The sequence below is a fragment of the Grus americana genome, chromosome 1 (assembly GCF_028858705.1).
Source record: "Grus americana isolate bGruAme1 chromosome 1, bGruAme1.mat, whole genome shotgun sequence".
Classification (NCBI taxonomy): Eukaryota; Metazoa; Chordata; class Aves; order Gruiformes; family Gruidae; genus Grus; species Grus americana.
In genome coordinates this window covers 30,988,310-31,013,243 of record NC_072852.1, presented here as the reverse complement: position 1 = coordinate 31,013,243, position 24,934 = coordinate 30,988,310, and the positions used below count along the sequence as shown (strand labels likewise).

At 36.9% G+C, this 24,934-nt stretch overlaps 1 protein-coding gene across 7 annotated transcripts in view; it reads right to left on the bottom strand.

The window, feature by feature from the left end:
* The window catches only part of DOCK4 (dedicator of cytokinesis 4), a 260,824-nt gene that overhangs the window by 23,373 nt on the left and 212,517 nt on the right, over positions 1 to 24,934 (bottom strand). For 5 of the 7 annotated variants that reach the window (XM_054817043.1, XM_054817070.1, XM_054817078.1 and 2 more), the window contains 12 exons: positions 23,987 to 24,135; positions 22,313 to 22,398; positions 17,096 to 17,122; positions 16,834 to 16,929; positions 15,087 to 15,147; positions 11,405 to 11,498; positions 8,269 to 8,417; positions 7,141 to 7,227; positions 5,359 to 5,463; positions 2,988 to 3,129; positions 2,204 to 2,370; positions 848 to 934 (listed from right to left, as the gene is read on the bottom strand). In XM_054817043.1, coding sequence (XP_054673018.1) covers positions 848 to 934; positions 2,204 to 2,370; positions 2,988 to 3,129; positions 5,359 to 5,463; positions 7,141 to 7,227; positions 8,269 to 8,417; positions 11,405 to 11,498; positions 15,087 to 15,147; positions 16,834 to 16,929; positions 17,096 to 17,122; positions 22,313 to 22,398; positions 23,987 to 24,135 — 1,250 coding nt within the window. The remainder of the gene's footprint in view (positions 1 to 847; positions 935 to 2,203; positions 2,371 to 2,987; positions 3,130 to 5,358; positions 5,464 to 7,140; positions 7,228 to 8,268; positions 8,418 to 11,404; positions 11,499 to 15,086; positions 15,148 to 16,833; positions 16,930 to 17,095; positions 17,123 to 22,312; positions 22,399 to 23,986; positions 24,136 to 24,934) is intronic. The other 2 variants (XM_054817054.1, XM_054817088.1) reach the window with 1 other exon arrangement.

Here is a 24,934-nt window from a genome sequence, read left to right as displayed (position 1 = left end):
TTGGTTTTCTATAGGAGAATATCAGGACAGTGAACATATGACATTTTGTTGGTATTATAGAAAAAGAACACAACAGAGTTTGAGAGAAAATCAGTAATGCAATGGTATCCCTACATTTAATGGGACTATTGTAATACTGGCTTTGACAGGAAGGAAAATAGTTACAGATGTTATACTCCTGCGCTCAACAATTGACCAATTATTTAGAGATCTTTACAGGAGGAGCACTCCTCCAAATACATTTGAAATGTATTTAAGGATTTTCTAAGAAATATAACAACAAAGGAAGAGAAGAAATTACGACGTGTCAGTAACAGATTGCTACATTAGACCCTACTCCTACAGCTTCTGCGTAGGCACGCTTCCCTGCCCATGCTGAGAACTGGGGACTTCAACAGAGCTCTAGGCAGACACAGAGCTGTGCCCACACGGTGTTTATTATAGTACAGGAACTTGGAGAATGTTTACTTTTCAAGAATATGGAGAGATATGTTAAGCTATAGATATTCTAAGTATTAAATGTTACATCATGCTGAGTTTTAATGTCAGCAAATTACTTTCTTAAATGTTGCCTTTGGCTGCCCATTATTGTTCTCAACTTCTTTTTTCCTTAACTGTTTAAATGATTCATAAGGGTGGTTCTTAATAATAGTTTTCAAGATAAGAGAAACCAGACAACTCAAAATACTTTGTAAATATTTGTTGTAGCCAGCTTGAAAACTTGCTCAAAGAAATTATAAAAATAAATTAGATATGGGTAATAAATCTTAAAGTAGTTCATCAAATAACATATGATTAAGGATGTAAACCAACCCACAATATGTATTGCAATCAGTTTCATACTCACTACTTCACGTTTTTCCACTTCAAACCAACGAGATATTCCAGGTAAACTCTGCACCAGGATCAGTGTGGTTCTTTCCACCCATAAGCTCTACAATATACAAAAGCAATTTATGTCCCTAATTTGCCTCTATATTTTTCTTAATTATTCCCAGTTTTCTTTATGAATACTTTCATTTAAGTAACCGTATGCATTAAAAAAAAAATATCCAAAATTTCTACTGAAATGTCTATCCTAGAAGCCTGAGACATGTACTTTTCTCCTTACTTTCTAGGACCTACTACTAAGCAGTAATTTCTGCTGATTCTTCACTCTTAAACATGGTGTTAGTCTATACTATATGTTGTCCCCTAATCTCCAAAAGTCACTCACAACTAAATTAGCATTTTAATATTTCCTTTCTGAGATAACATCTGAGAAGACTGAGAGTTCAGAAGGAGAGCAACTTACAGATCACAAAGACTGACCAGCTCGCTCTCCTCTGTGAAGTCCTGTTTGAGATCCCAGAGGGGGAATACTCAAATGTACTTCTGTTAAATGCTTTGTGCAAGAGGTAACATGACAGATCAACACATAGGATAGTACTTACACTAAATATATGTCAGCTGTACAATTAAAATACAGCCCTAAGCTTTAATTAGAGGACAATTGTGACTTAATTTAGCTAATTTATTACCCTTACAGTTCTTTCCTGTAACTTTATAACAAAATTATTATGGGATAATTCTTTTTGTGCGTCTGAATACCAGAATATATTCTGCATCAGGATGTAAGTGTTTCTAGTGGGTCATAAAATTACACCAGAGGCATGTAAGATGAATTTTCAGTGTGACATTTTTATTAGGAGGAACAGAAGTCATTTACATATATTAGGAAAGGAACTATTGCTCTTCCCTGAGACAATCTCTAAGTTCAGAGATAGTTTTTAGTCTTGATATCACAGCAACAGAACAGTATGCTGCAGTGTAGTCAAAACTGTCTCTCCCTTGCTCTAGGGAGAGGTAACTTTTGGCAATCCTATCCATACCCCAGATTACCTACTTAACAATGTTTTCCCATCTGCCTTATAAACTTCTCTGGAGGCTGCTCTGCTCTCTCCGGTTCTGCCTTCTGTTTATCACTGATGCAAAAACAAATGGGTACTTCTTTTCTCTCCTACTCCCATATACAACAAGACCTTCCCATCTCCCATATATTTTTCATATTATTTTAATTAAAATGAGAAGTGAAACAGTCAAACTTGAGGTACCGCCTCCTCTAGAGAATTTATTATACCCCACTTGGTTGAATAACACAACTGTAGATGATGTTTCAATAACACAACTGTCATTGATATTACAAACGTTACGATGACTTTACCTTGAATTCATTTTCCTTGTCCTTGGTCCCTTTGTGAAATGGCCTGTCATATCGGAATCGCCAGATGTGATTTACTTTGTAAAAGCTTTTGATGTTATCAGGAATGCCATCTCTCTGCAGGACTTCCTGGTTTTCTGGAATTGGTGTCACTGCATAAATCTGCAAATCTACATGTAAAGAGTTAAGGCTATCCCATTTCATTCAAATTGACAAAGCATATTGACTCCTGAAGCATACCAGAAGAAAATCTCTTTAAACATGTATCATGAAATGCTTCTAGACTATTAATGGCTTGGGAAAGGAACCTGAGAGATTTTTCTGGGGATGGTTTGGGATTTCTTTGTATTGTTATGATGAAAATTTCATATTTATTTTTGAAATAGAGCTACTTACATGGAATACTACATGGAGTAATGGGATTTAATTAAATATAGTCTTACACACAATATGTCATGCCATGCTAATATTATGTTGGATTGTAAGAACTTGAATTATTGTAACTTTAAGTGATACACCATTATCACAGCAGTGACAGTTCTACAAGTATTTTTGGCTAAAGTAAGAATCTTAATAACCTGCCAAGGAATTTTTAAATAAAACCAACAATTACACAAAAAAATTCCAAACATAATAGACTGACTGGGACAAATTGCAGGGGAATTCTCACCTACCATTTATTTCAGTGGAGGTGCATTGTGATTGAAATTGGCTATAGGTGTACCTACATTTTTTAAAAGCGTGAAGGACGTAACCCCAGTGTAAGGGTTTGTGATTATGTGGATACACTGTGCTTCTGCCTGAAAGATGGTCTCATCTGGCTGATTAGCATGTTGCATAGCAATGGCATGTGGGAACTCATTCAACATTCGCTGCTGGAAGGCCTCCAGCCTTTCATAGTCATGTCCTCGGCAAACAAATTCCTTATTCTGAGCAGAATAAGAAAAAAAAAACACAAGAGGAAGTTATGTGGAAATAATTGGGTATCATTAGATAGATCCAAACACATGCTCTTAAATATAGACTTTCTGGGCAATTTTTACATCATTTTAAGAAGGAAAGATCATCATTTAAGAAGAAACAAAAGATAAGAAAGAAAATAAGAAACCTAGAAAGAACAGGACACTTGGAAGAAGGCGAAGCAATTTTACCATATAAAGTATGTTTCATTCAAAAGTCTGGAAAAATTGAATTATTATACTTAAAGCTTTAATAAAAATCTAAAGGAAGAAAGTGTTCTTATTGGGTTAAAGTATGTAACTAACTTATCAGATTGTATAAACTATGTAACAAAAATATAATGCAACAGACAGTTAAGACAATGACATGGGCTGAAAGTCCTTTCCATGAGGAACTAGGAAACTTTGCTTTGAAGTTATACAATGCTGAAGAAAAACAATATATAAGAAAATAGTAGAACACATTCAATTTCCCTTATCCTCTAAATGTTTATCAATTATCAGCCTGGTGAATTAAAATTATCCAGTTTTTGCAATATGAAGTAAAAGAATACTCCTGGCTCCAATGTAATTTATCTGGATGCCCACTAAGAAGTTGCACCATTATTTTCCTGAGATTGTGCAACATGAATACAGGTACAACACACATCCTACATTAAACGTGAAATGCTTGGATTTGGAGTAGCCATTGGAACTAGTCACCGGCCGTGGCGCTGCTGAGGGCTTCCTGTAGCTCTAGACAGCACTTTTTGGTTTGGTTCTGCTTGCACACGTTTGAAATAAGGAAATATCTTAACCATTTTTCTAAAAGCATTGTTAAATGATTTTCCTTTTAAAATCTATATTAGAAAATTCTAAAAAGTCATTCCTAATGTGTTCCTCTTGAGGCAGGTTTAGATAGAAACAGTTCTTGTCCTTATAGTATCTCGACAACAGAGACAGGAAGCATGGAATTCTGAAAGCCTGGACTTTCATGGGAATTGCTACAAGAAATAACTGCAGTAGTGTTATTGTGCAACTACCAATTAGGATGCAAAAGCTTTTTTCCTGAAGCTTTATTCTTTCTACAGCAAACACAGTCATGCTTACAAACTGCTTTGCCATTAAAAAAATAAATCAAATTGTAGTAGGTTTTGGAAAGTGCTTCCTGGGCAGATGCGTAAGCAGTGAAAGACCTACAGGTCTCAAAGTACTGCACTATTGTGCAACTTCTTCCAGTACTTTTACTTCATCAGTTGACCTTTAGTAAACTAATCAGTAAATTCTTTCTAATTAACATTTTCAAATTGGCTTCTATTATAGTCAGATGACTACTAGGTAATATCAAAAACTACGTGCTGATCAGACTCTTCTTGTGCATCACTTTTCAAGGGGAAAGTTTCATGCTATATTTACCATTTGGAATTTGTCATTTTCCCCACCACAAAGGCAGAGAAAAATCAGGTTTTTTAGGCCTCCACCATACAGAGGAGGTTCCTTCGTCACTTATTTGAATTACCATAGGAAGAGAAGCTTGGATTACAATTGCAGCGGCTGCATGAATAAGACTGTTCTGTTCTCCCAAGGTGACAGTCAAGGCAGCTGAACCACTGCAGACTGCGGAAGAGGGGAACAGTGTAAACACGACTAACATTTTCGAGGGCACTTCAGTAACTTCAGAATCCAAGATTAATGTGCAAGAGTAACTTTATGTATCTTGTCAGCTTTAGTATGCTGATAATCAATGAAACTCGGCGTGTTGAATTTCTAAGTAATTTCAAAAAAAAAAAAAAAGGAACTTGGGAATGTCATTACTTAAATGCTAAATTACTGATTGTCCCACTGCCAAGGGATAACTCTTCTGACAGCCGCCTTCTGAGTAGCCACCAGCAGAAACAGAACAGGATAAAGGGAACAAACTACAATGAAAAGAAGATGTTGGTCTGTGGAATAGTATAGCCCCATGGTTGCCAACATAAACATAAATATTAAGTTTATGTGGGACTCTGGAACCCTAGCATTTGTCTTTCCACTAGACAGGACCTTTTCTTAACCCTGAAAAAATGAGGATATTTTACTAATTACCACAATGAATTCCTTGTTTCTCATAGGTTAAGAACTTGTACATGGTATGATCAAATTCTCACACAGAGAAAGTGATTAGGAACGACAGCATGAATTCCAAAATTACTCCATTCTGTTTATTTTCAAGTCACTTACTCTCAAGAAGAATGGGAACTTTTTCCCATAGAATCCAACTCTGAAAAATTCTGGCTCCAAACGCTGTTGATCCATAATTTTATCATACAAAGATGCTTCCATCATCTGGGTGAGATAGATAAGAAATGCAATTAGTCTTTTTGTGAACACATATTTTTACCTTAAGCTATCACAAAAGGGAGGGTCTTTCAGGACACTGCTCTGGAGTACTGGAACCGCAGTGCATCTCTGAGCAACAATAAGGACACCCAGAAGTCTCTGAATGCATCATGTTAAGTAATTATACTTCTTAATGACCCAAAAAGTTTCCAAGATTTTTTTAAAAAATTGCTTTTAAATATATTAAAAGGGTAAAATATTAGAGTTATGAGAACATGCATAGATCTTTAATGAAAAATGGAAGCAAGGGAAACACAGTTTGAACCATATGACCCAGTAATTTGCTAACCATCCAAACACATGGCAGTAATGTGGTCAGTTTAGTCAGCAAAGTCCAATTTCCATATTCGAGAGTTGTGTCCAAATCATACCAGATTCCAATGATTTGAGCGTCGAATGTGAATTCCTTTAAAAATCTCACAACAGCAATTAACATCATTTTTGACAAATACATCCTGCTTTTATTTCACTCAAAAACACTGACACAAAGTGATCTTAATGTCGAAGTCCCCTTTTTCTGATGATCTTTCAGCAAAGCATTCTCTGTTCTTAAGTTACTGTGGAAAAGCCCCCAGTATTAGCCCTATTTTAGGTAATGCCGACAGCTTTTTAACGTGTATCCAATATCAATAGCTGCCTAAGTTATACTGCTATAAGAAATCTCCCCACCTCCATTTTTGGATTAACGTAGGTGGCACAGATAGAGTAGAAAGACATTTCCTAATTCAAACACAAAACACATTAAGTACAATTAATTAAACATGTATAAACTAATTCTTTTATTCACATGATGACAGTCAGTTTGCTTTTGCTTATAGGATTCTGCCATTAGGACATCTACATATATATGGAATAAGCAGATCACAAGGAGTACCGCCACAACATAGCTCTGCGTTGGGAATTTTACATGACACTGTTAAGCAGCTCTGGATTAAGTATACTTCAGTCAGTCCTAGCAGCAAGCATCCTACACGTACAGAAAATTTAAAAAGGAAGCTGTAATATAAAATTGAATCCATCAGAAGCAGATAAGAAAAGGGAAGAGTGAATAATCTTTATAAAACAGTACCAGAAAGACTGAAGAAAGAGACAATGCTTAGAGGTCTACAAAAAATGAGAGAGAAAGCAGGAAGACTCTGCTGGGAAAGATTCATTTTGGCTACATGATATTAAACAGATCATATTCTTAAGCAGTAAATAAAAAAAATTGCAAAGGTGTACATTGCTCGTTGCAAGCTGTTTGTTCGCAATTACAACTGCAAAGATACGTTGCTGCTCCTTGCGAAGGACTGCATAGAGCACATTCCCTGGATAAACTGTAGGAAACCAATGAAAGTGAATTTGGAATATATTTTTTCTGCATAAGCCTGCACACAAAAGGGGTGTGCTGTACAGGTACAAACATTGCAAGATTATTTATTTTCCCATTTTTCTTCAAAAAGCTTACACTCCCTTTTTATAATATTTATTGTAGGAAAAAAAACCCACAAGCTAAAAAATAAAGTTTGCAAACCAAACCTAAGGACCATTCCACAGCAAATTTAATTTTCTAAGTAATATTTTATAACCCAAACTAAAAAGCTTTTGGATGTCTGATTGATGAAAAGTACTTAGGTACATTACCCTCATCTTGCTGAGGTTTCTGTAGTCATAGTAGCTCTCATACTGTTCTGCAATTTTCCTGCATAAGATAATGCCATTTTCCCAACACTGCAAACAAGTAAAAGATGTTCAGTAATTTCAAAGCCACTGCTCAACAATTCATGATTAGTGGTCTGCTCTAAGTCATATTTAGAGTAACTGAAAATACGTGAACATATTGTCCACTTGACATACTGATAGCTGCTGAGTAATACTGATGAATTTTTTGAAGAATCGAAAACATATTTAGACACTTATTTAATAAATTATTCTTACAGGACTATCACTGCACAAGACAGAAGTCATTGCAAGAGTGATAAACATCTCTTTTGATACTACATGTGTGATTGATTCAATACAGTATTATTTTTTACATTTTAAAATTGTATTCTTAATTTTTGTAGATTAGAAAATATTTTATTGCATCATATAAGTTAAACTCTATAAGCTGACTACAGAACTTTTGAAAAAATTGATGATCAACATCAGTTTGATTCCATGTACTAGACTTACATGGATATTATGCTAGCTACACAAAATTGCAATGAATTGCTTGTTTATCAGCAAGACAAATCATCACACAAAGTGTTCATAAAGTCTTAGACTACAGGATAATTAACTCTTGCTTAATTCAGAATAAGCATTCTCAGTGATGACAATGAACTGTGATCCCCAAAAGCCATTCCTTTTTACAGATTCTGCTATTCTAAAAGATACAACATGATTTAGAAGGTATAAACATAGTCTTTATAATCCACACCCCCGAATTTTTTTCCTCCCTTGGTCACTAAGTGAATTTCATCAGCTTTATATGGTTCGTTTTCACCACCTTTAAAGTGAGGAGAAACAATACTGTCTTTTATGAAGTGCTTTGACAGTTACAAAGCAAATTACTACACAAGTGCAAATTATTCTCACATGTAAGTGTGGGATTTCTAGGATACAAACACAGGATTTGAAGAAACCTACGGTGTCGCTAAGTAACTGCTTAATGAAGCAATGACAAACACTTCCCCCTGTATGAGAAAAGACTGCAACCCTGGAAGTAACGTCCTAAAACGAATGAAACTATCCTTTCCAGATCCACTCCGTAAAACAGGATTGTTTTACCTTTCCCCTATCAAAGTTTTGAATGATGGTCAGATGGAGACACTCTTTACGTTGCCACTCTGTTTGCATAGGGTAGTTGAGAAATTCTCTCAGTGGCCGATCCGACCACTCCAACAGCTCGTCATACAGCAGGAGCGTGTAGGCAGCCTCTACAAGACAAATTACAGCACGGTACTTATGAACACCAAACAAATAAAACAGCTAAACAAAAGTACACAGAAATGTGAATGCTCTTGATGAGATGCACCTTTTTAATGGGTAACTGATTTATTTCAAGTATAAGACAGATGGTAGGGCTGGTTTTGGGTAGAGTTACTATCTACAGCTCTAATAAATTCAGCTTACAATTTTCACACACTATTTAAAGTGGAGTCACTGGGACATTTTTCCTGGAGTCTGACCACACAAAGGGAACAGAGAAATTAAGAAACAGTTTCCTGCTTAGCCCTAGTCTTCCCTACTGCTAAGGAGAAACTCTCAATGGCTCTGCTGTCTGAGCAAGGGAACAAGGACCGGAGGATGAGGAACATCAGTAGAGAAAGAGGAAAGAAGACTGACAGGACTGTGGACACAGTCCAAAAGAGATCAGGGCTGGGAGGGAAATGGAGAGGCAGATGTGGGCTTAATAGATTCCATTCTTGCCATAGTAGAAATAAATACCTCATAGCTGAGCCTTAACACTCTACCATAACAAATAATTTGGAAGTGCACCCATAAATTTATTTATTTATTTGTTTATTTATAGGTTTGGAAGGAATCAAACCTATTGTTGCTCTGTGGTCAGAGCACTGTGTAGTAATCTTTAGATCCTGGGTAGCAGAAATTACCTGGGAATATCAAAATTATTATTTTTACTTTGATTTAATTTAAAAAAATCCATGAAGTTGTTAATAACAAATCATTCAAAATCACAAGGAAGCAAAAGATAGCAGAGCATAAATACATTCCAGGGTAGCTCACTATGACCTTTCCTTTCTAACTTGGCATGGAAGTCCTTCGTTTTAACAGATTTTTGTCTGCCATACCGTTTTTATGTTTAAGTTATCATAAACTTATATAGAAGGTTTCTAAAATAAGATGGCTATACTGGACAAAAGGTCCAAAGGGTCCTTCTACCCAGCATCCTGTGCCTGGCAGTGGCCAGCATAACAAATAACATATTGGTACCTCTGGGAGAGGTCTGTAACTATCGGCTGTGCACCAAAACAGTAAGGAGAGATAAACAGGGTTGACTCATGACGTGGGAAATTCAATTTATACAGCAGACAGTCAAAAACCTAAAAATTTCTAAGATGGATAGATACAAAGACAATCTCATTACACTTCTCAGGTGACTGAGGGGACACAAGAGGAATCAGTGCATTTATGTGCTTTGGCTTCAAGAGAGTTGTATTTATAGCTGTAACTGAGTGCTGTGTAAAGAAAGATTTGAAGCTATGTTTTATATTAAAAAGGACTTTTTTTTTTTTTGAAGAGGATTATTAGAAACAATACTGTAAATCATACTGTGAAAGGAGAGAAAAATAATTTTAAGAGCAAGCTGGCTTCATCCCTATAATGAAACTATGCAGTTAGTGAACTAATGGTGCAACATGTAGGAATGCCGCTGAAGTACAAAACTTCTTTTCCAACTCCCATGTACAAAAGGTCTGTGTGTTGTCACTGATTGATGAGGCAAGGCAATGGACTACATAAGTCTGTTTTCTAGGGCAAAGACTGTCTGTATCTCAATGCCATGTGTGAGACAATCCTTCCTTAAGGCTCTCACATGGCAAGAAAAATAATAAACACCCCCCCCCAAAGTGGTGGAATCTACCACGGCAAAGAATGCAAAAATCACACATGTTAATGATAAATACACAGAAAAACAACAAAGTCCTGGAAATAAATTTTGAGCAATATACTCTTTAAAATAAGAACGGATGGCAAAACAATTAAAAAAAAATAGGTTCATATCACCACTGAAGATAAACTGGACACATAGTAGCAGCCAATGTGTAAACGGCACTCTACATTGCTTAAAGAGTTACTAAGATCTGTTATGTAAAATCAGGAAATGAGTAGTTTGGCACAAAAGCCAGCTGTAGCAAAGATACTGCTTGGTAATCAAAATTCTCTTGTGATTCACTACTGCCAGGTCACATGAGGAAATTAAAATCTCTCCTTAATATATCCTGCTCTCTAGTCTACACTTGGAACCCATGAACTGCAAAGGGATTGTGGAAACTCCCAAGTGAAGGATCTTTTCTATGGATAGCAGAAAAGCATAAGGAAATTTGCTGTGGCAGTAGGTTTACAAGTGACCCCCAGCCAACCAATCTGCTTTTAAGAAGGCAAAAATTCTGGACAGTTTCTGAACACATGCAGTTGCAATTGCAAACACCGGGGAAAGGATGGAGGTATTGTAAGGTCAGTTAAGTATTTTGGCAACCAAAGATTTTTTAAAGACGTACTGATTTTATCTTCTCCAGCAATTATTGATGGCATGTAGCTACCCAAATGAAGTGCAATTTATGGTGTATAAAAACCAACTATGTACGTTATCTTCTTATTTCTTCATTTAAAAGATAATGGCCAGCCCTGGCACTAAATTTGCATTGAGAAACCCTGGACAACAGTACTGCAAATGTGGTATGTGAAGATTCAGAAAGACAACGGCAAAGTGCTGTACTTATTACAGGTTGTAGGGTCTCGGTCTCATCGTTAGTGATATGGATCTTCCTTTCTTTTCCTTTTGTAACCTAAAAATTAGGTTCTGAAGCACAGCTGTGTCAAAACACTACACCAAACAGCTAACCCAGCAGCATTACGAAAAACTATATAGGCTCAGATACTACCAAATGGACTCATAAAAACTTCCTCTAAACTTTACTCTTCTTAGGTGAAGAATGACCGTATCACACATTTATTGCTAGTGCGTATCAACAGTAGTCATTTACATTCAATGTGGCACAGCAAGTAATAGAGTTGTAGGACTGAAAAAAAGCCATATTTTGAGAGAGATTAATTGGGCAAGGAAACTCGGCTGTCGCCTGGGTCGGTATGTTCCGCACTGAGGATACAGCTTACAGGTTTGCAAAAGACTGCAAATCACGGACCAGTTCTAAAAATCTTTTTCTAGTTTGTACTCAATTACCTGTGAAGTTTTGTGCTTTCAGATGTAGGTCATAGAGCTTATGAATATAGCGAATATACATCTCTTCCTTGTTCAGTTCAGTCTTGTAAAAATTCTGCAATAAAATTGAATTTTGTAATGAAATGCAGTAGTTAATAAATATATGATAGTGGTTACAAACAGAAGACTTTGAACATAATGCTGTAGAAATACATGCATGGATTTGAAAGTTTCACATGTATGAAGTCATTACACAGAACTGCAGTAATGCAATAGGAAATAGAATAGCAAATTTTCAGCAGACATCCTGAATGTTTTTGAATTAAAATTCTCATAGAACATAACAGGAAGAACCTGATAGAACTGAAATCTGATGGTTCTTTCTTTATAAATATTAACCCATCCAAAAAGTGACAGCACTCTGACTTTTGTATTGATACTTTAACAAAATATCTACTGCCTCATATATCTATTCTTCCTTCTGTCATAGCAAAATGCCAGAAGGACTTCGGTAGCTTTACAAAGAACTATCCAGTATTGTAAACAGCATAATCCTGAATGAAAAACATGATTTCTTCAGCCCTAACTGATGCTGGGAACTGGTAAGTGATGCATAAATATTGCATTGCATGATTGAAATATAAAAAGTTGCACTGTAAAGTGATATCTAGGACAACATTTCTAAAGTGGCTAAAGATTCTTGGATGTATAACTGCTATTTGTTGTTACATGGACCAAATATGGAATGCAACATGAAAACTCCTCATTCAAAACATTCATTATTTATTTGCAAGCCCTAAAACAAATTATGAAAAAGTTATAGGGAGAGGAGCACAACCCTATGGCACTATTCACAAGGATTGCCACACTGACTATGGACAGGTAGCTAGAGTCCCCCTGCTAGCCATTCTTAACGTTATGGATAATCTGCTTTGGTTAATAAAAATTTATAAGATAGAAGAATCTAGCACTGGCCCTCATTATGAATTAATAATTTCTGTCCTATTATTCAAATCACTTACTATTTTGACTCTAAGCAAGTGGCCAAAATTTCCCCCCTATTGTACAGTATTCTTATTCTGTGCCACTGTTTCCTAAATTGAGTTATCAAAGAGAAAGGTGGGAGGAACATTATGAAAATATCAAAATAAAAACTCTATAAAGTATTTTTAAACTGACTGCAGAAAATGATTACATATCGATAGCTTTGTAATAACATGCCCCCTTTAGGCTACCATCTGCCTTTATAATCCAAAGACTTCTCTTTTCCTCCCACAATGTGTAGATCAGAAACAGCTGCTTCTCTTTAGAAGAGAAAATGAAAAAAAATCTGTTTGTATGTTCATATTTACCTGTCTGAAAAAAAGCATAATCTACAATACAGAATTGCGAGCAATAAAGCATAAAGATTAAGACAAAATACGGCACTGAACTGCAGAACTAGACTTCTCGGCTCTTACCCCTAAGCACTAAAGGCCCCAGTACTTGTCACAACTCTGAACTACACAAATCAACTGGTTCTTCTCTGAAGCTCAGCTCTGACAATGTCCGGTTGGTCTGTAAGGCAGACCCACAGCAAGACAACCCAGCCACAGCTCAGGAAATACATCGTGCTAATAAAGGTGTCCTGTGATTTTTCAAGAAACTATTTCGAGACATAAAATATAACAGATGTAGTGTTCAAAAGGGGACATGGCGTAAAAAGTAGACTTCCCTAATTAATAAAGACTTTTTTCCTAAGAAAAAGAACCCAGCTTGAAAAGAACATTCAAACAGGCAATGCGGACGCTTTCTACTTAAATGGCATGATGTCATATGCCAGTGTAAAGAACCACAGGAAAATCTCCTCTTTCTAAAAAGAAGGTATAATTTTAAATTAATAGAACCTGAAATATCAATTAAATGTCAAACCACAATGAGGACCAGTGATGCTTGAGAAAAACTCCTCAGTGAGTTACCAAAAGTTATTCAATATACTTTCAATGCTTCTGTACAGCTCTGTGATGACAGAGTTCTTTCATTAGAAATTCAGCTTTCAAACTGGAGTTAGGTGAATCTTATGCATAAGGAACTAATGCCGTTAAACACCTCTTAAACCAGCTTTTCCAAATAAGCATTACTAATGTGAAACCTACTCCAGATGATCCAGAGGGCGGGAAGAGTAGGGAAAAAGTTCCTACCTTCTCCTTTCCTCTGAGTTATTGCTGCTGGTGCATACCCCTTCTGCATATTTCATGACGTGGCATAATTCCAGACAATTTGATAACTTGGTTAACTTGGACAATTTTATTTCCTGGAAGGACAGTATCTAACTCTATAGCAAAACAACGTACAAATTTTCTTTTCATGCCAACCAGTCCTCTTTGGAAGTTGGATTACCTTCAAAGTAGTGGTGAAAAATGAAATATTGCTTCCTCTTCTGGACTTCAAGTAACGTTAACTTTATACATTCTTCTAATTACTCATTGCATGAAACATCTTTTGAGATGACAACCAGTTTATCCATCACATAGGCAAGCAAATGTCTTAACATTTGTGTGCTACTTCTGTAATTGAAACTTCCTTTTCAAAATTTAGCATTTGTTGTTTCTCTGGTGTGCAAATACTATTAAAATTTGTATGAAAATTATTCAGATATGAAATCTGCCTTAGCCTGCAGAAGTAATTGAAAATCCCATTAAAAAGTATTATGGTGTTTTGGCATTTTTAAATATTTGAATTTTCTTTTTGTGCAAATCTGGGACGATTTGCTAATAATAGTTTAAAAACTCCTCAGTGATAGGATGAAAATAATCCAGGTGCTTTGCAGAATTCAAATCATGCCAGAGATTCTCACAGAAAGCCAGCTGCTCTACGGGCACGTAGTAAACATCATCCCTATTTAGAGAGCACTATTTTCCTACTGAAGAAATCCTTTATTCTCTTATGTATAACTGCTACTTAGAAGTGATACCAAATTGTTTCACTGACGTCAAAAATACAGAATTACAAGTCAGCTTATTCTGTTTTTTCCCTTGGCTAAAAATACAGCTTTCCAAAACATTCACCATGAAAACGGAAATTTTCCAAGGTTAACAGAAGTCAACAAACTTGTCAGTGGAAACTGGCCTAGAACCAAAAGGCATGTTGTAAACAAAAACAAAATCTATTTCATACTACGAATTGGCACTGTTGGTTTGTCATGATGATAACGTGACAAGAGGAGGTCTTGAGCAGCATTTCTGGCTCTTCTAGGAAGACATTACATAGCCTGCAGTCTTCAGAAGATATCCTATAATATATGTCATAAAAACCAACCTGTGTCAGTTATTGGGGAAGAAGGGAAACAGGAGAAACCATGTAAGTTTTGTTGGGTTTGGGGAAGGAGGAAAGGCTTATTTGTTTCTATGAACTCAGAGACCAATTGAACTTGGAAAATACTTTGATGAAGTTTATCCAGTAGGAAGAGACTGAAAACTGAATAAAGCAGTATTAGAGATCTCTTAGAGCCCAACTATAAAATGCCAAGAAAGACTAACTACCCACTGTATCAATTTCACCCTGAAAAAAAAAAAAAAATCAGTGATTCTAAGTGCAGTATTATGCTGTCAACTTCCACTCAAACTGCTTCAAGAAGCAAGGTACCTTGTATTCAAATGTGTGGCTGTATACTAGAAAATGCTCAACTGAAATAAAAAAGGGAAAGAAAAAGTATTATACAAACCAAAAGGCTAACAGTGCAGCCAATCTTTTTGCCATCCACTTCTCCCATTTTCATGCAGTCCCTAAAACAGAAAGTAATGAAAGTCAACAGGAACGACGTTTATCCTCCTATAGTGAAGCACACCTCAGAAAACAGACATATTTGGCTTGGCAAGCTGAGTGAAATGATGCAACACAAAGGCATTTGGGTGAGCAGCTGACCCAGGTGCGTAAGGGATTTCACACCTCCTTTTCTAGGACATGGAATACCTCAGTTGTCAAGAAAGTCAATGTTTTTTTCTGTCTCTGTCATTGATTTGCTAGTTGACTGCTGGACATCATTTGGTTTCTTCATAGCTTGTGCTCAAATCACGCCAGCAGAAGCTGCCGTGGCTGCCAGAAGTCAAGTGCTCTCAGGCACTCATTCCCAGTCCTGCACTCATGCCTGCACAAACCTCAGGAAGCGAAACAGGTTAGGCAGCATCTTTCGCTGGGTGACTTTTAGCCCGTGTCAGTCAGATCACCAAAGCGCAACACAACACTTGTGTTGGGGTGATGTGAATGAGGGAATGAGCAGGGATGAGTCTGATTTCTTCCTCTAAATTCGTCATGGAATTACAGCATTAGTTCCTCCTCTGGGAAAAAACGATAATGACACTGACCTCCTCTGTAAAATGCTCCAAGATTGACCAAATATTCCTCAGTAGCACTTTATGATTGGTATCATTTATTGTTTGGGGAGGGAACAGATCTGACCCCCAACTCAAAAGTTAAATGGAACCACGCAGAGTTTGATAATCATAAAGGGAAAAATAGCGTCAGTATAACCATTCTGGAGTAAAAAAATGACAGGCAGACATCACCATGCAGTCACTAAAAGAAATTTAACATAATTTTAAAACTTTCTTGCATACATGAGCTAAACAATCATCCCGAATACTTTCATAACCACCAGTATACACAATTGTTTTGAAAGATATTGGATTGACAGCCCTGGAGGTTGTAAACCAACCGATCCCTGAAGAGGAATAGCACTGCCAGGCTTCTAGAAATTAAGAGTTTAGTCTCTTTGTTGACAAAATAGCTTTCCTTTCAAACTATCAGTGAGAATAGCAAGTGGAGTACCCGGTCTTACCATGTGTCCGACACGGAATCAGGGGAAAAAAATAACACTTAAGCTCTGCAAAGTGTTACAACTGATGGCGATAATGAGGACTAAGCTGAAATCTGAGGTTTCTACATGGACTTCACAAGTGACTGAGAAAATCCCTCTTAGTGTCCCATTCCTGAAAGGGAGCACACATCTCTTATTTCCCTCTCCTTTGTTCATGTGGCACAGTCAGATGCAAGCTCCTCACTCAGAGATCATGTCTTTGTATACATACTTACTGTGCTGGCTGATGCTGCAACTAAGCATGATTGACATAGTGATAAGAATTTTACATATTCTGTAAAACAACTGTCAGGTGATTAGTATTGAGCTCTGTGCCTTCAGACACACTTGAGTCACTAACCTACTGCTGAAGTTCCTATATTCCTGACAGGAAAATCATGCAAGCCCCTGGATTTTCATACCATGGGGAGGCTACTTGGTTGGTTTTCAGCCTGCTTGTCTCATTTTCCTGTTGAGTAAGAAGTTGCTGTCGGAGATCCTGAGGACGTACAGTTGATGCGTCCACGTGCAGTCACCATTTGTGCAAGATCACCACGTTTGTCTCCTAATATTTCAAAGGTGCCCACCCTACTTATAAATTGTGATAACAACTCACCGGTAGTCCAGCAACCTCTCCATGAGGCGAGTCACAGTGGCGATTAATGAAACGCCACTTTCTCTCCATGTTTCCCGCTCAATTTTCTTCAGTAGACTGAAAAAAAAGAAGCCAGAACAATTTCACCGTTTATTTTTAACTGTCGCTATGACAACCACTCAAATTTACCAGTACCTTTAATACCTTAGCAACGTCTTCGATAGATAGGTTTTCTTTTACAAACTCCCCTCCCAAGAAGCACAATTTGCAAACAGTGTCTTACCTAGGATAAGGACCAAAAAGTGGAATTCTAGTCCAGGAAGCATTGACAAAACAAATGATTTTTATATTAGCTGCATCAGGTTAAAATATATCAAATACCTAATTTTCAGAATATGTTAATATCCCAAAGACTTAACAGAACTCTTACACAAAATTTATGCACTAATTTCATGCTGATACTTCAGAAAATAGGGAGTTTAATGATGTACCTAGAAAAAGAATATTTATCAACTCAACATACCTTTTCAATGGGACCTCAACATTTTTAACCAAGATTTTTCCTCTTCTCCTCTCTAATATTTCAGCACACATGAAATTTAAGAATGGGGAAGCGATTTTAATAAGATGATTCCCCCTCTTCACTTAGTATTACCTTCTGAGAACATACTATCATGCACATGTAAAATTCCATTAGCTTAAATTGTCATAAGATTATTAAAAACTCTGTTGTGTTGAATTCTTACTCTAATGTAAACATAGATTACACATTGAAGGGAAAAGATTTCAAAATGGTTTTGTAAATGGAGCTGTCAGTAAAAATATAGTTAATATTTCTTTCTGTTACAGGCTTCTCATTTTCACTGCTTCAGTTTATCAAATATTAATCATTTGGGCATGAATTTCCAACATTTCCTCTCTGAGAACGAACAAGGAAATGTTTATCTACAGAGTTGCGTTACTTTCACGCTTTGGTGCAAGACCTCAGATGGACAACATGTCCATGGAGGTATTTTAGCAGTCACCCTGAAAACGCACTCAGGTATGGTTTACTTCGAAGTCTCTGAAAATTGCCACATCCATACACTCAGAGCTTTTGAGAGAGTTGTTAATAGCATCTCCGAACCTTCTGTCTGCAGTGGGTAAGCTGTCAGCTCCGCTGACCTTCATCTATACTGAGCATGTTCAGTCCCATAAAACTCCTACGTCGAAATTTCACCAAACATATAACAGCGCCCAATAACTCCTACATGCCAACTGCACTAGCTATACACTCCAGCTCTGTTCAGCTCCTTCATACAGGGGGATGTCACAGATGCAATTCTCCAAACTAATTCAGTCTAATGAAGCTGTGCTCTGCTGGAAGGAAAGGAGGAAACGCTGTTCTTCATTCTGCATCCTTATATCGATCTTAGACTCACCTCCTCTTTAGGAGAAGATGTCTTTCCCTCACATTCAGAAACTGACTACCTGTCTGAAGCACTAATCTGGCACTTCTATTTTCCATACAGAATACACAGGCTAACTTAATTCACTTTTAAACCCCTTACATTCCTTTCAATACAAGTTTTTGTGTCTAACAAGAAATAAGAGTAGAGCCTGTTACATTATTAAGCACTGATTACTGCACTGATTTTTCCCTTCTATTGCCTTTCAACCCTGTGTTAAACAGAAACATTTCAACCTAAATTCATCAAAATAATTACCTAGAGTTCCTGTAGAAAACCAGCAGAAGTCTGACTTCTCTTTCAAAACAGATATTTTTCAGCTGCATTTGACTTATGCGTGTTCTTTATAAATGTATTGGCATATTCATTATAAATACACAATTTCTACAAATGGGTTGTGTAGATACATTCAAAGTACTTATTCAAATTGACATCAATGTCATCAGTTGAACAATTCTATGACTTGCTTTCTGATGCATGCCTCCCCCTCTCCACCATACATCTTGCACCACAATGCACAGAATAAAAACTCAGAATGAAAGAACTACTCAAATATATCCCTTGCCTTCCTCATGGCTATATCTAGATAGAATTAAATTCCTGCTACCTACTGGACCCAAAGCATAGTCAAGATGCTGTGTTCTACAAAGCACTAAGGGGGATAAACACCACAGAAAACACAATGAAAATACTTCTGCCTATCCATGCTACTATTGCCTAACATCTGGGCTCACCTGAGCAGTTATGGGTTTGATTTTTCTTTTTTCAATCTTGAGTTCCCAAGAATAAGAGAGTGGAGTGGGGACTCCGAGGATCAGAGCCCTCCAGGGATGAACACCAGGCTTAGAACCATGCTCAGGCTAGCTTGACCATCTAGTAAGTGGAGTTTCTATGCCTAAGCCACAGAGTTATTCAGCCCACTAACTCACAGGCATCTAATCCTAGAGGTGCCTTAAAACATCTGGATGTCTATTTTGGAGTACAAAGTCCTCCAGGTACCTCACTATAGCCAGAGGTTCCCTCATCTAGTCAAAAGGGTCAAAGTCAAACTTTGCAGAAAAGTTCAGAGATCGCTGAGGAGCTACCCAAACCTCACAAAAATGTTCAGAAGGGCTCTGAAAGACTCAGTCCAGTGTCTAATGGACTGGGCAGTGCTAAATTCAGTCATGCAACTGGGGGAAGAAATTAAGAAGACTGAAGGCAGCAGGGCAGAGGTAGCAGTCATCACTTTTTATATAAAAGCTTCATGGCTAGAGAAATCACCCACAAACTGGCAGAGCTCAGTATTAAATGCCAGCTCAGATTGAACATCAGCTCCAATTTTTTCAAAAAGAAGCCTCGTCATCAGGCCAGGTTTTGCGCTTTAATAACGTGGCCACCTAACCTCCAAATCTGCAGTGTGTTACGCCAAACCGGAATACAGCTATAGAAGTAATAAACTGGCAGCATCAACCCGATTCAGAACAAAAGAGCTACTTGAGTATATCCCTTGGCTTCCAAGGATTTTGTTCTAACCACCAACTGTTTAATAAAGTGAAATCATTCTTGTCTCTGTGCTAATTAACTCGGAATTCAATTGCAGGATGACAGCGTAAATGTAGATCAGGACACCTCTCATACCACGATTACACTGGGTAGCAATTACAACATCTAGTTTCCCATGACAGCAAAATGTTCACTACTCCATGTTTTGCAGCTCTTCGAATGACATCAGGAGCTAATCGCTGAGTAGTCACATTCAAGTCCCTAGAAAGACATTGATTCAAAACAAACAGCAGTCATCTTCCCCCTACTTTCACTATGCCTTTTGATAAAGATAACTCAATTATAAGCAGTGAATTCTAAGCACCTAATATTTTAGATACATCCAGAGATGCTTATAATTTGTCCTTGAAAATAGAAGATGCTCAAAGGATTGCCTCTGGAAAAGAAAAAGCAGTTCACGTGGGAGTTGAGAGATTTAAATTCATTTTCCCATTCAGACAAAATAAACAAAAAAGCACGACAAAATCTGAAAGTGTCACACCCACTGCAGTTACTAGACTGTATCCCAAATAGGTGTGTGCATTCCCTTGGCTCCCAACCATACCTATCAAAATCAACCATGCTGAATCTTCAGAAAGATCAGGTAATATTGTAGCCTTTCACTAAAGACTACAAAACCACTATATTACTGCTTCACAGTCCTTGGGTACATACCACATCTCTGTCACCGTCTCTGTCACTGAACAAGTCTGCTTTCTTGCACTGTCTAAAGACACTCTAATATTGCTTAGTTTAAATTACCCATGGAAGAAATAAAAAAAAAGAAATCTCAGGCTAACTGACCCCATCCCTTGCATTCAGCTCCCTAAACTGTCCATCTGATTTTAGTAATTTCCCTCACGTACCCTAGAACACTACGTCATCCTCCATTTTAGATCAGTATCTTCTGCAAGCTCTCCTCTTGAGAGGTGTTAATGTATGGAGTCAAATCAAAGTCAGATAAAAAACCTAATGATAAATACTATCTTTTCTTAAGCTGGAAGTGAACTTGAACAGTTAGTCTGAAATTTCCCAAAGACTTTACTTTTAACTTCTGTTATACCAGAACAGAAACAAGTATACTGATGCTGTGAGACATTTTGCAATTTAAATTACTATGGCTATGTCTTCAGCATTTAGATTTATAAAAGCCTCTCACCACTTTTCACTGTATCTTGTTTAACATCTCCCAGTTTAAATTTAACTCAAAACCATAAAAAAAATTAGGAACGATATTTCATACCAGTATGCTTCCTTATAGAGTTTTAAGTTATTTCAGTGACAGACATCTTGATGTATTTTACACAAGAGAATGCATTTAGACTTCATTTTATAATTAGAGATTTTCCCTTAATGACTTAATTTTGAAGTTTACTGTGTTAGTAAAATATTGAAATTATCCTACCTTTTATTATCTTTACTCAGATAATGAAAAATGTCATGAATAATTAGAAGAAAGTTCTGATTTAGCATATTGTACTGTTGTTTACCATTATTCATGCATTTTCATAATATTCTGCCTAATCTCTTTTCCCACTTTTGCTTCTGTATATGATAAATATTTAGGAACTCTATTTATTTTAACTCAAAACAATTACAGATTATTATATGTTTGCTATTCACAGACCCTGAGATCTGAATGTTGTTATTTAAGCAAAGACAACAGAGCTAAAACTAATACTTAAAGAAGAAGGAATGGATGAGAAGCCATATAAACAGAAAAAGATCATGTGTTTAATAGTACAGAAGAATACACAGCTTGGAATCCTGAAAAGGAACAATACATCTCTACTAAACACACCAGAAATAAGTGAAATCATCCACTTAGGTGGAATTGAGTTCTGAGGAACAACAGAGGCAGAGTTCGGTTAGTTATTTTGTACCTGTACTCTGTGAGAATCATTTATTTCAGTCAATGGGATAACTTATGGGCAACCTTGGAGATTTCAGCATGACTATTAGCTTTTCCTATTAGATTTCAGTGATATGTCGTTCATTACAATATACTAAAAGCTTAATAAGTAATTTATAAAAATAAAAGAATAAGAAATAATCTTACCAGAATAAATAAAATTGCATACATCAATCAAGAAATCAACAAGTGATGTTACACAGATGAGTACAAGTTTCTGGCAATAGAAAATTACTTACTAAACAGCTTTTTGTTGAATTCTTATGCCATGTTTTCAAAACGCTCCGTCTGAGCTCTACCTGCACCCTATGCAATTATGAAGCATTTTTTGCCTTCCTGATTTTAAAATTAGTAGGTAGAGAAAGAGAATGTTCTGTGATATAACAGATTTAGCCTTTTCCAATTATAGCTGTATGCAAGAAGTACAGCCAGACTTTACAGATGCCATACAACACCATAAAATGTTTTATGCCTCAGATTTTCAGGAAAAAAAAAAAAGAAAAAAGAAAAAATGAGATTCACAACTGTTTTAAGCATTACTTCTCTACAATGACATTAGCATCCAATACAACCAGCCGAACTCAAGGAATTAGCATAAGATAAACATATTACTCACATACTGTTGAAGAGCTCTCGGTACGTTTCGTCACCTTTACCTTCCGACATCAGGCTGTCCAGTTTGTCAATCAGTTTTGCTTCTACCTGCAACATATAAGTGTGGTGTGAACAGCTTCCTTTTCCTTTAATGAGATTAGGGAAAATTGAGAGAAGATTTGTTTTTATGTAAGGGACTTTGCTAAATGCTATCTTAGAATTCTTGGTCAATCATGTAAATATGATAAGTCCCTTCATCTCTTTGAAGCTGTGATCGTTCCCAAGGTTTGTGGGGTTTTCTTTTTTTGGTGGTGTTTTTTCTTTTTTTCTTTTTTTTTTTTTTTTGAGGGAGGGAGCTAATTTAAATTGAGCAACGTGACTTTAAAACTACAGGCTGAGTAGCATTTGCTGCTGCTAAGGCAGCTATCTATTTATGGAGTCAGACAAAAAGCACACAGCCCAAATAAATTGCCTGAATTCTCACTGCAGGGCTGTAAGCACAAGCCATTTTCTTAGACTTCAATGAAAATCTCATCTTTTCTGACCTGCACCCTACCTTTTATAAATGAATTTTTATAAATGTCTGTACTTTTTGGAACACCTGGGGGCTCAGACTTACTTTCCCAACCTTCCTCACCTGCCAGTGTATTTGGCTAGAAATCCAATTTGCTGGATTTACGTATTAGCTATCAAAGGAACTTACAGAACGTATCTGGTGGCTAATGACTCCTTCAATGCATATTTTAAAGTGTATTGATTATAAAAAATACAGAGAGGTGAGGCTACACTGTGTGTTAATATTTCAAACCTCCTTTTTAGCAGTAATATATTAGCAACCACAAATCTAGGGGAGAAACCAAGCTGTTGTCAAGATATTTTATTAAAGAATAAATCTATTACAATTTACATTTAAACCCAAGCTGAAAACACAGAGAAGCAGAATAAGTGGAATTTTTCCTTCTCCCTCCTTGTTAACATTTCTATGGTGATTTTTAACAATAAGGTTATATACTGACAGTGAAAAGCTACCTACTTACAGCACATGCACTCCTCCATTCTTAATAGTTTGTTTTGTGTTTCTGATACAGCTCCCACCCTAAGCATTATGATTGCCTGGGAGTAATTCAAATACTTCTGCTTTCCTTCATTTGAAGCAGCAGGAAGGAGGGCACCGAGAAATGGTTTGAGGCAGTCTGAAAGAACCGAGTGGGAGCTGTGGGAGCAGATGGGACGCTTGGTCGTTCCTTCCTAGCCCGTTAAGAAGGTGTTTGAGCAGCAAAAATACTTGGAACCTTACAGAAGAACATTCCTCAAAAGGACCATCTGATCTTTTTTTCATACTAACGGGAAGGGAAGCTAGTCCAGCCCTACCTAACCAGTAGTCTGCACTGCTGTAAAGCAGAGATGAAAAATCACCACAACAAAATCAGCCTTGTTGAAGACAACTCGAGTTTTGTTCTTCACTTCGGCAGGCCATGGATTTTATCCTTTCTCTTACATTACTAACATGACAGCATTAATTGGAGAATCTCACTACCCCTGCAGAGAGTAAAAAGGGAAAACTCTGGTAATCCCTCTCCAACAGGTATAATGTTGTGGCTACCTTCTCCACCCTGAACCACCAGCGGTTGGGACCAGCACTCTCTGAAGTGCTTGAATTTCAGTCCTGTTTTGAAAACAGCTTCACACACAGTACCTGCTTAAAGTTGCCACTTCGCCTTTGCTCCCAGTCCATCATGTCATGGAAAATGGGAATCATTACATTCCTCAGGTCTGGCTGAGGGATCAAGGTCACTTCCAGGAAGGGGCCAATCAATGCTGGAATAAAGTGAAGCTTGTGTTCCCCTAAAATGAAAATTAACATGAACTTGAATGTGAATTGGGTGTCCTGTGAGTTATCAAGCAATCCAAATACTATCTGAAGAATTAAAAAATAGCACTCTAAGTGTCTATAGTTTTTTTTAATCTCACGTCCATCACAGCATGGGCTATTTCTTAAGCCCAAACTGTGAAAAACTGCAGATGATACAAGAATATAAGGCCAACATAATTTATCAGATTTTATTTCGCAATACTGAGTTCAGAAGTGACAGTGGGTTATCTGTATCCCAAGTTAGTCTTCCACAAGGAGAACAAAGAGAGACAAAGCACTCCCTGGGCATTTAACTTATTTTTCACAGGAACAGCTTAGAAACCAAGCTCTACATTCTTGTGTTTACAAAATGGTTAACTGCCTGATGTTACATGCTCATCAAAAAGAGGTAAGTACCTTGATTTTTACTTATCTTTAGTTTTGTGAGTACAGAAATGGAAGTACATGTTTTGACTGCAGGAAAGGGAAGATGTGACTCAGCTGTTCTCAAAACAACTCGCTTTAAAATCAGTGCTAAAACATCTTCCATTAATTCACCACATTCTATTTAGCAGAAACTACAAAACTAAGTTCTTGTCAGGAAAGCTAGAAATGGCGTACAGTAAAGATTGACCATTCACTTTCAGTTTTCCACAAGTAAGACTTCTGATATCTTCAGAGTAGGGGGATTATGAATCACAATGCACTGACTTTCCAAGCTGGGCATTAATTTCCATCCCAGCCTACCTCTGGATATTCCGGCGGGCAGTCACCCCAGCCTGCTGCTCTGTT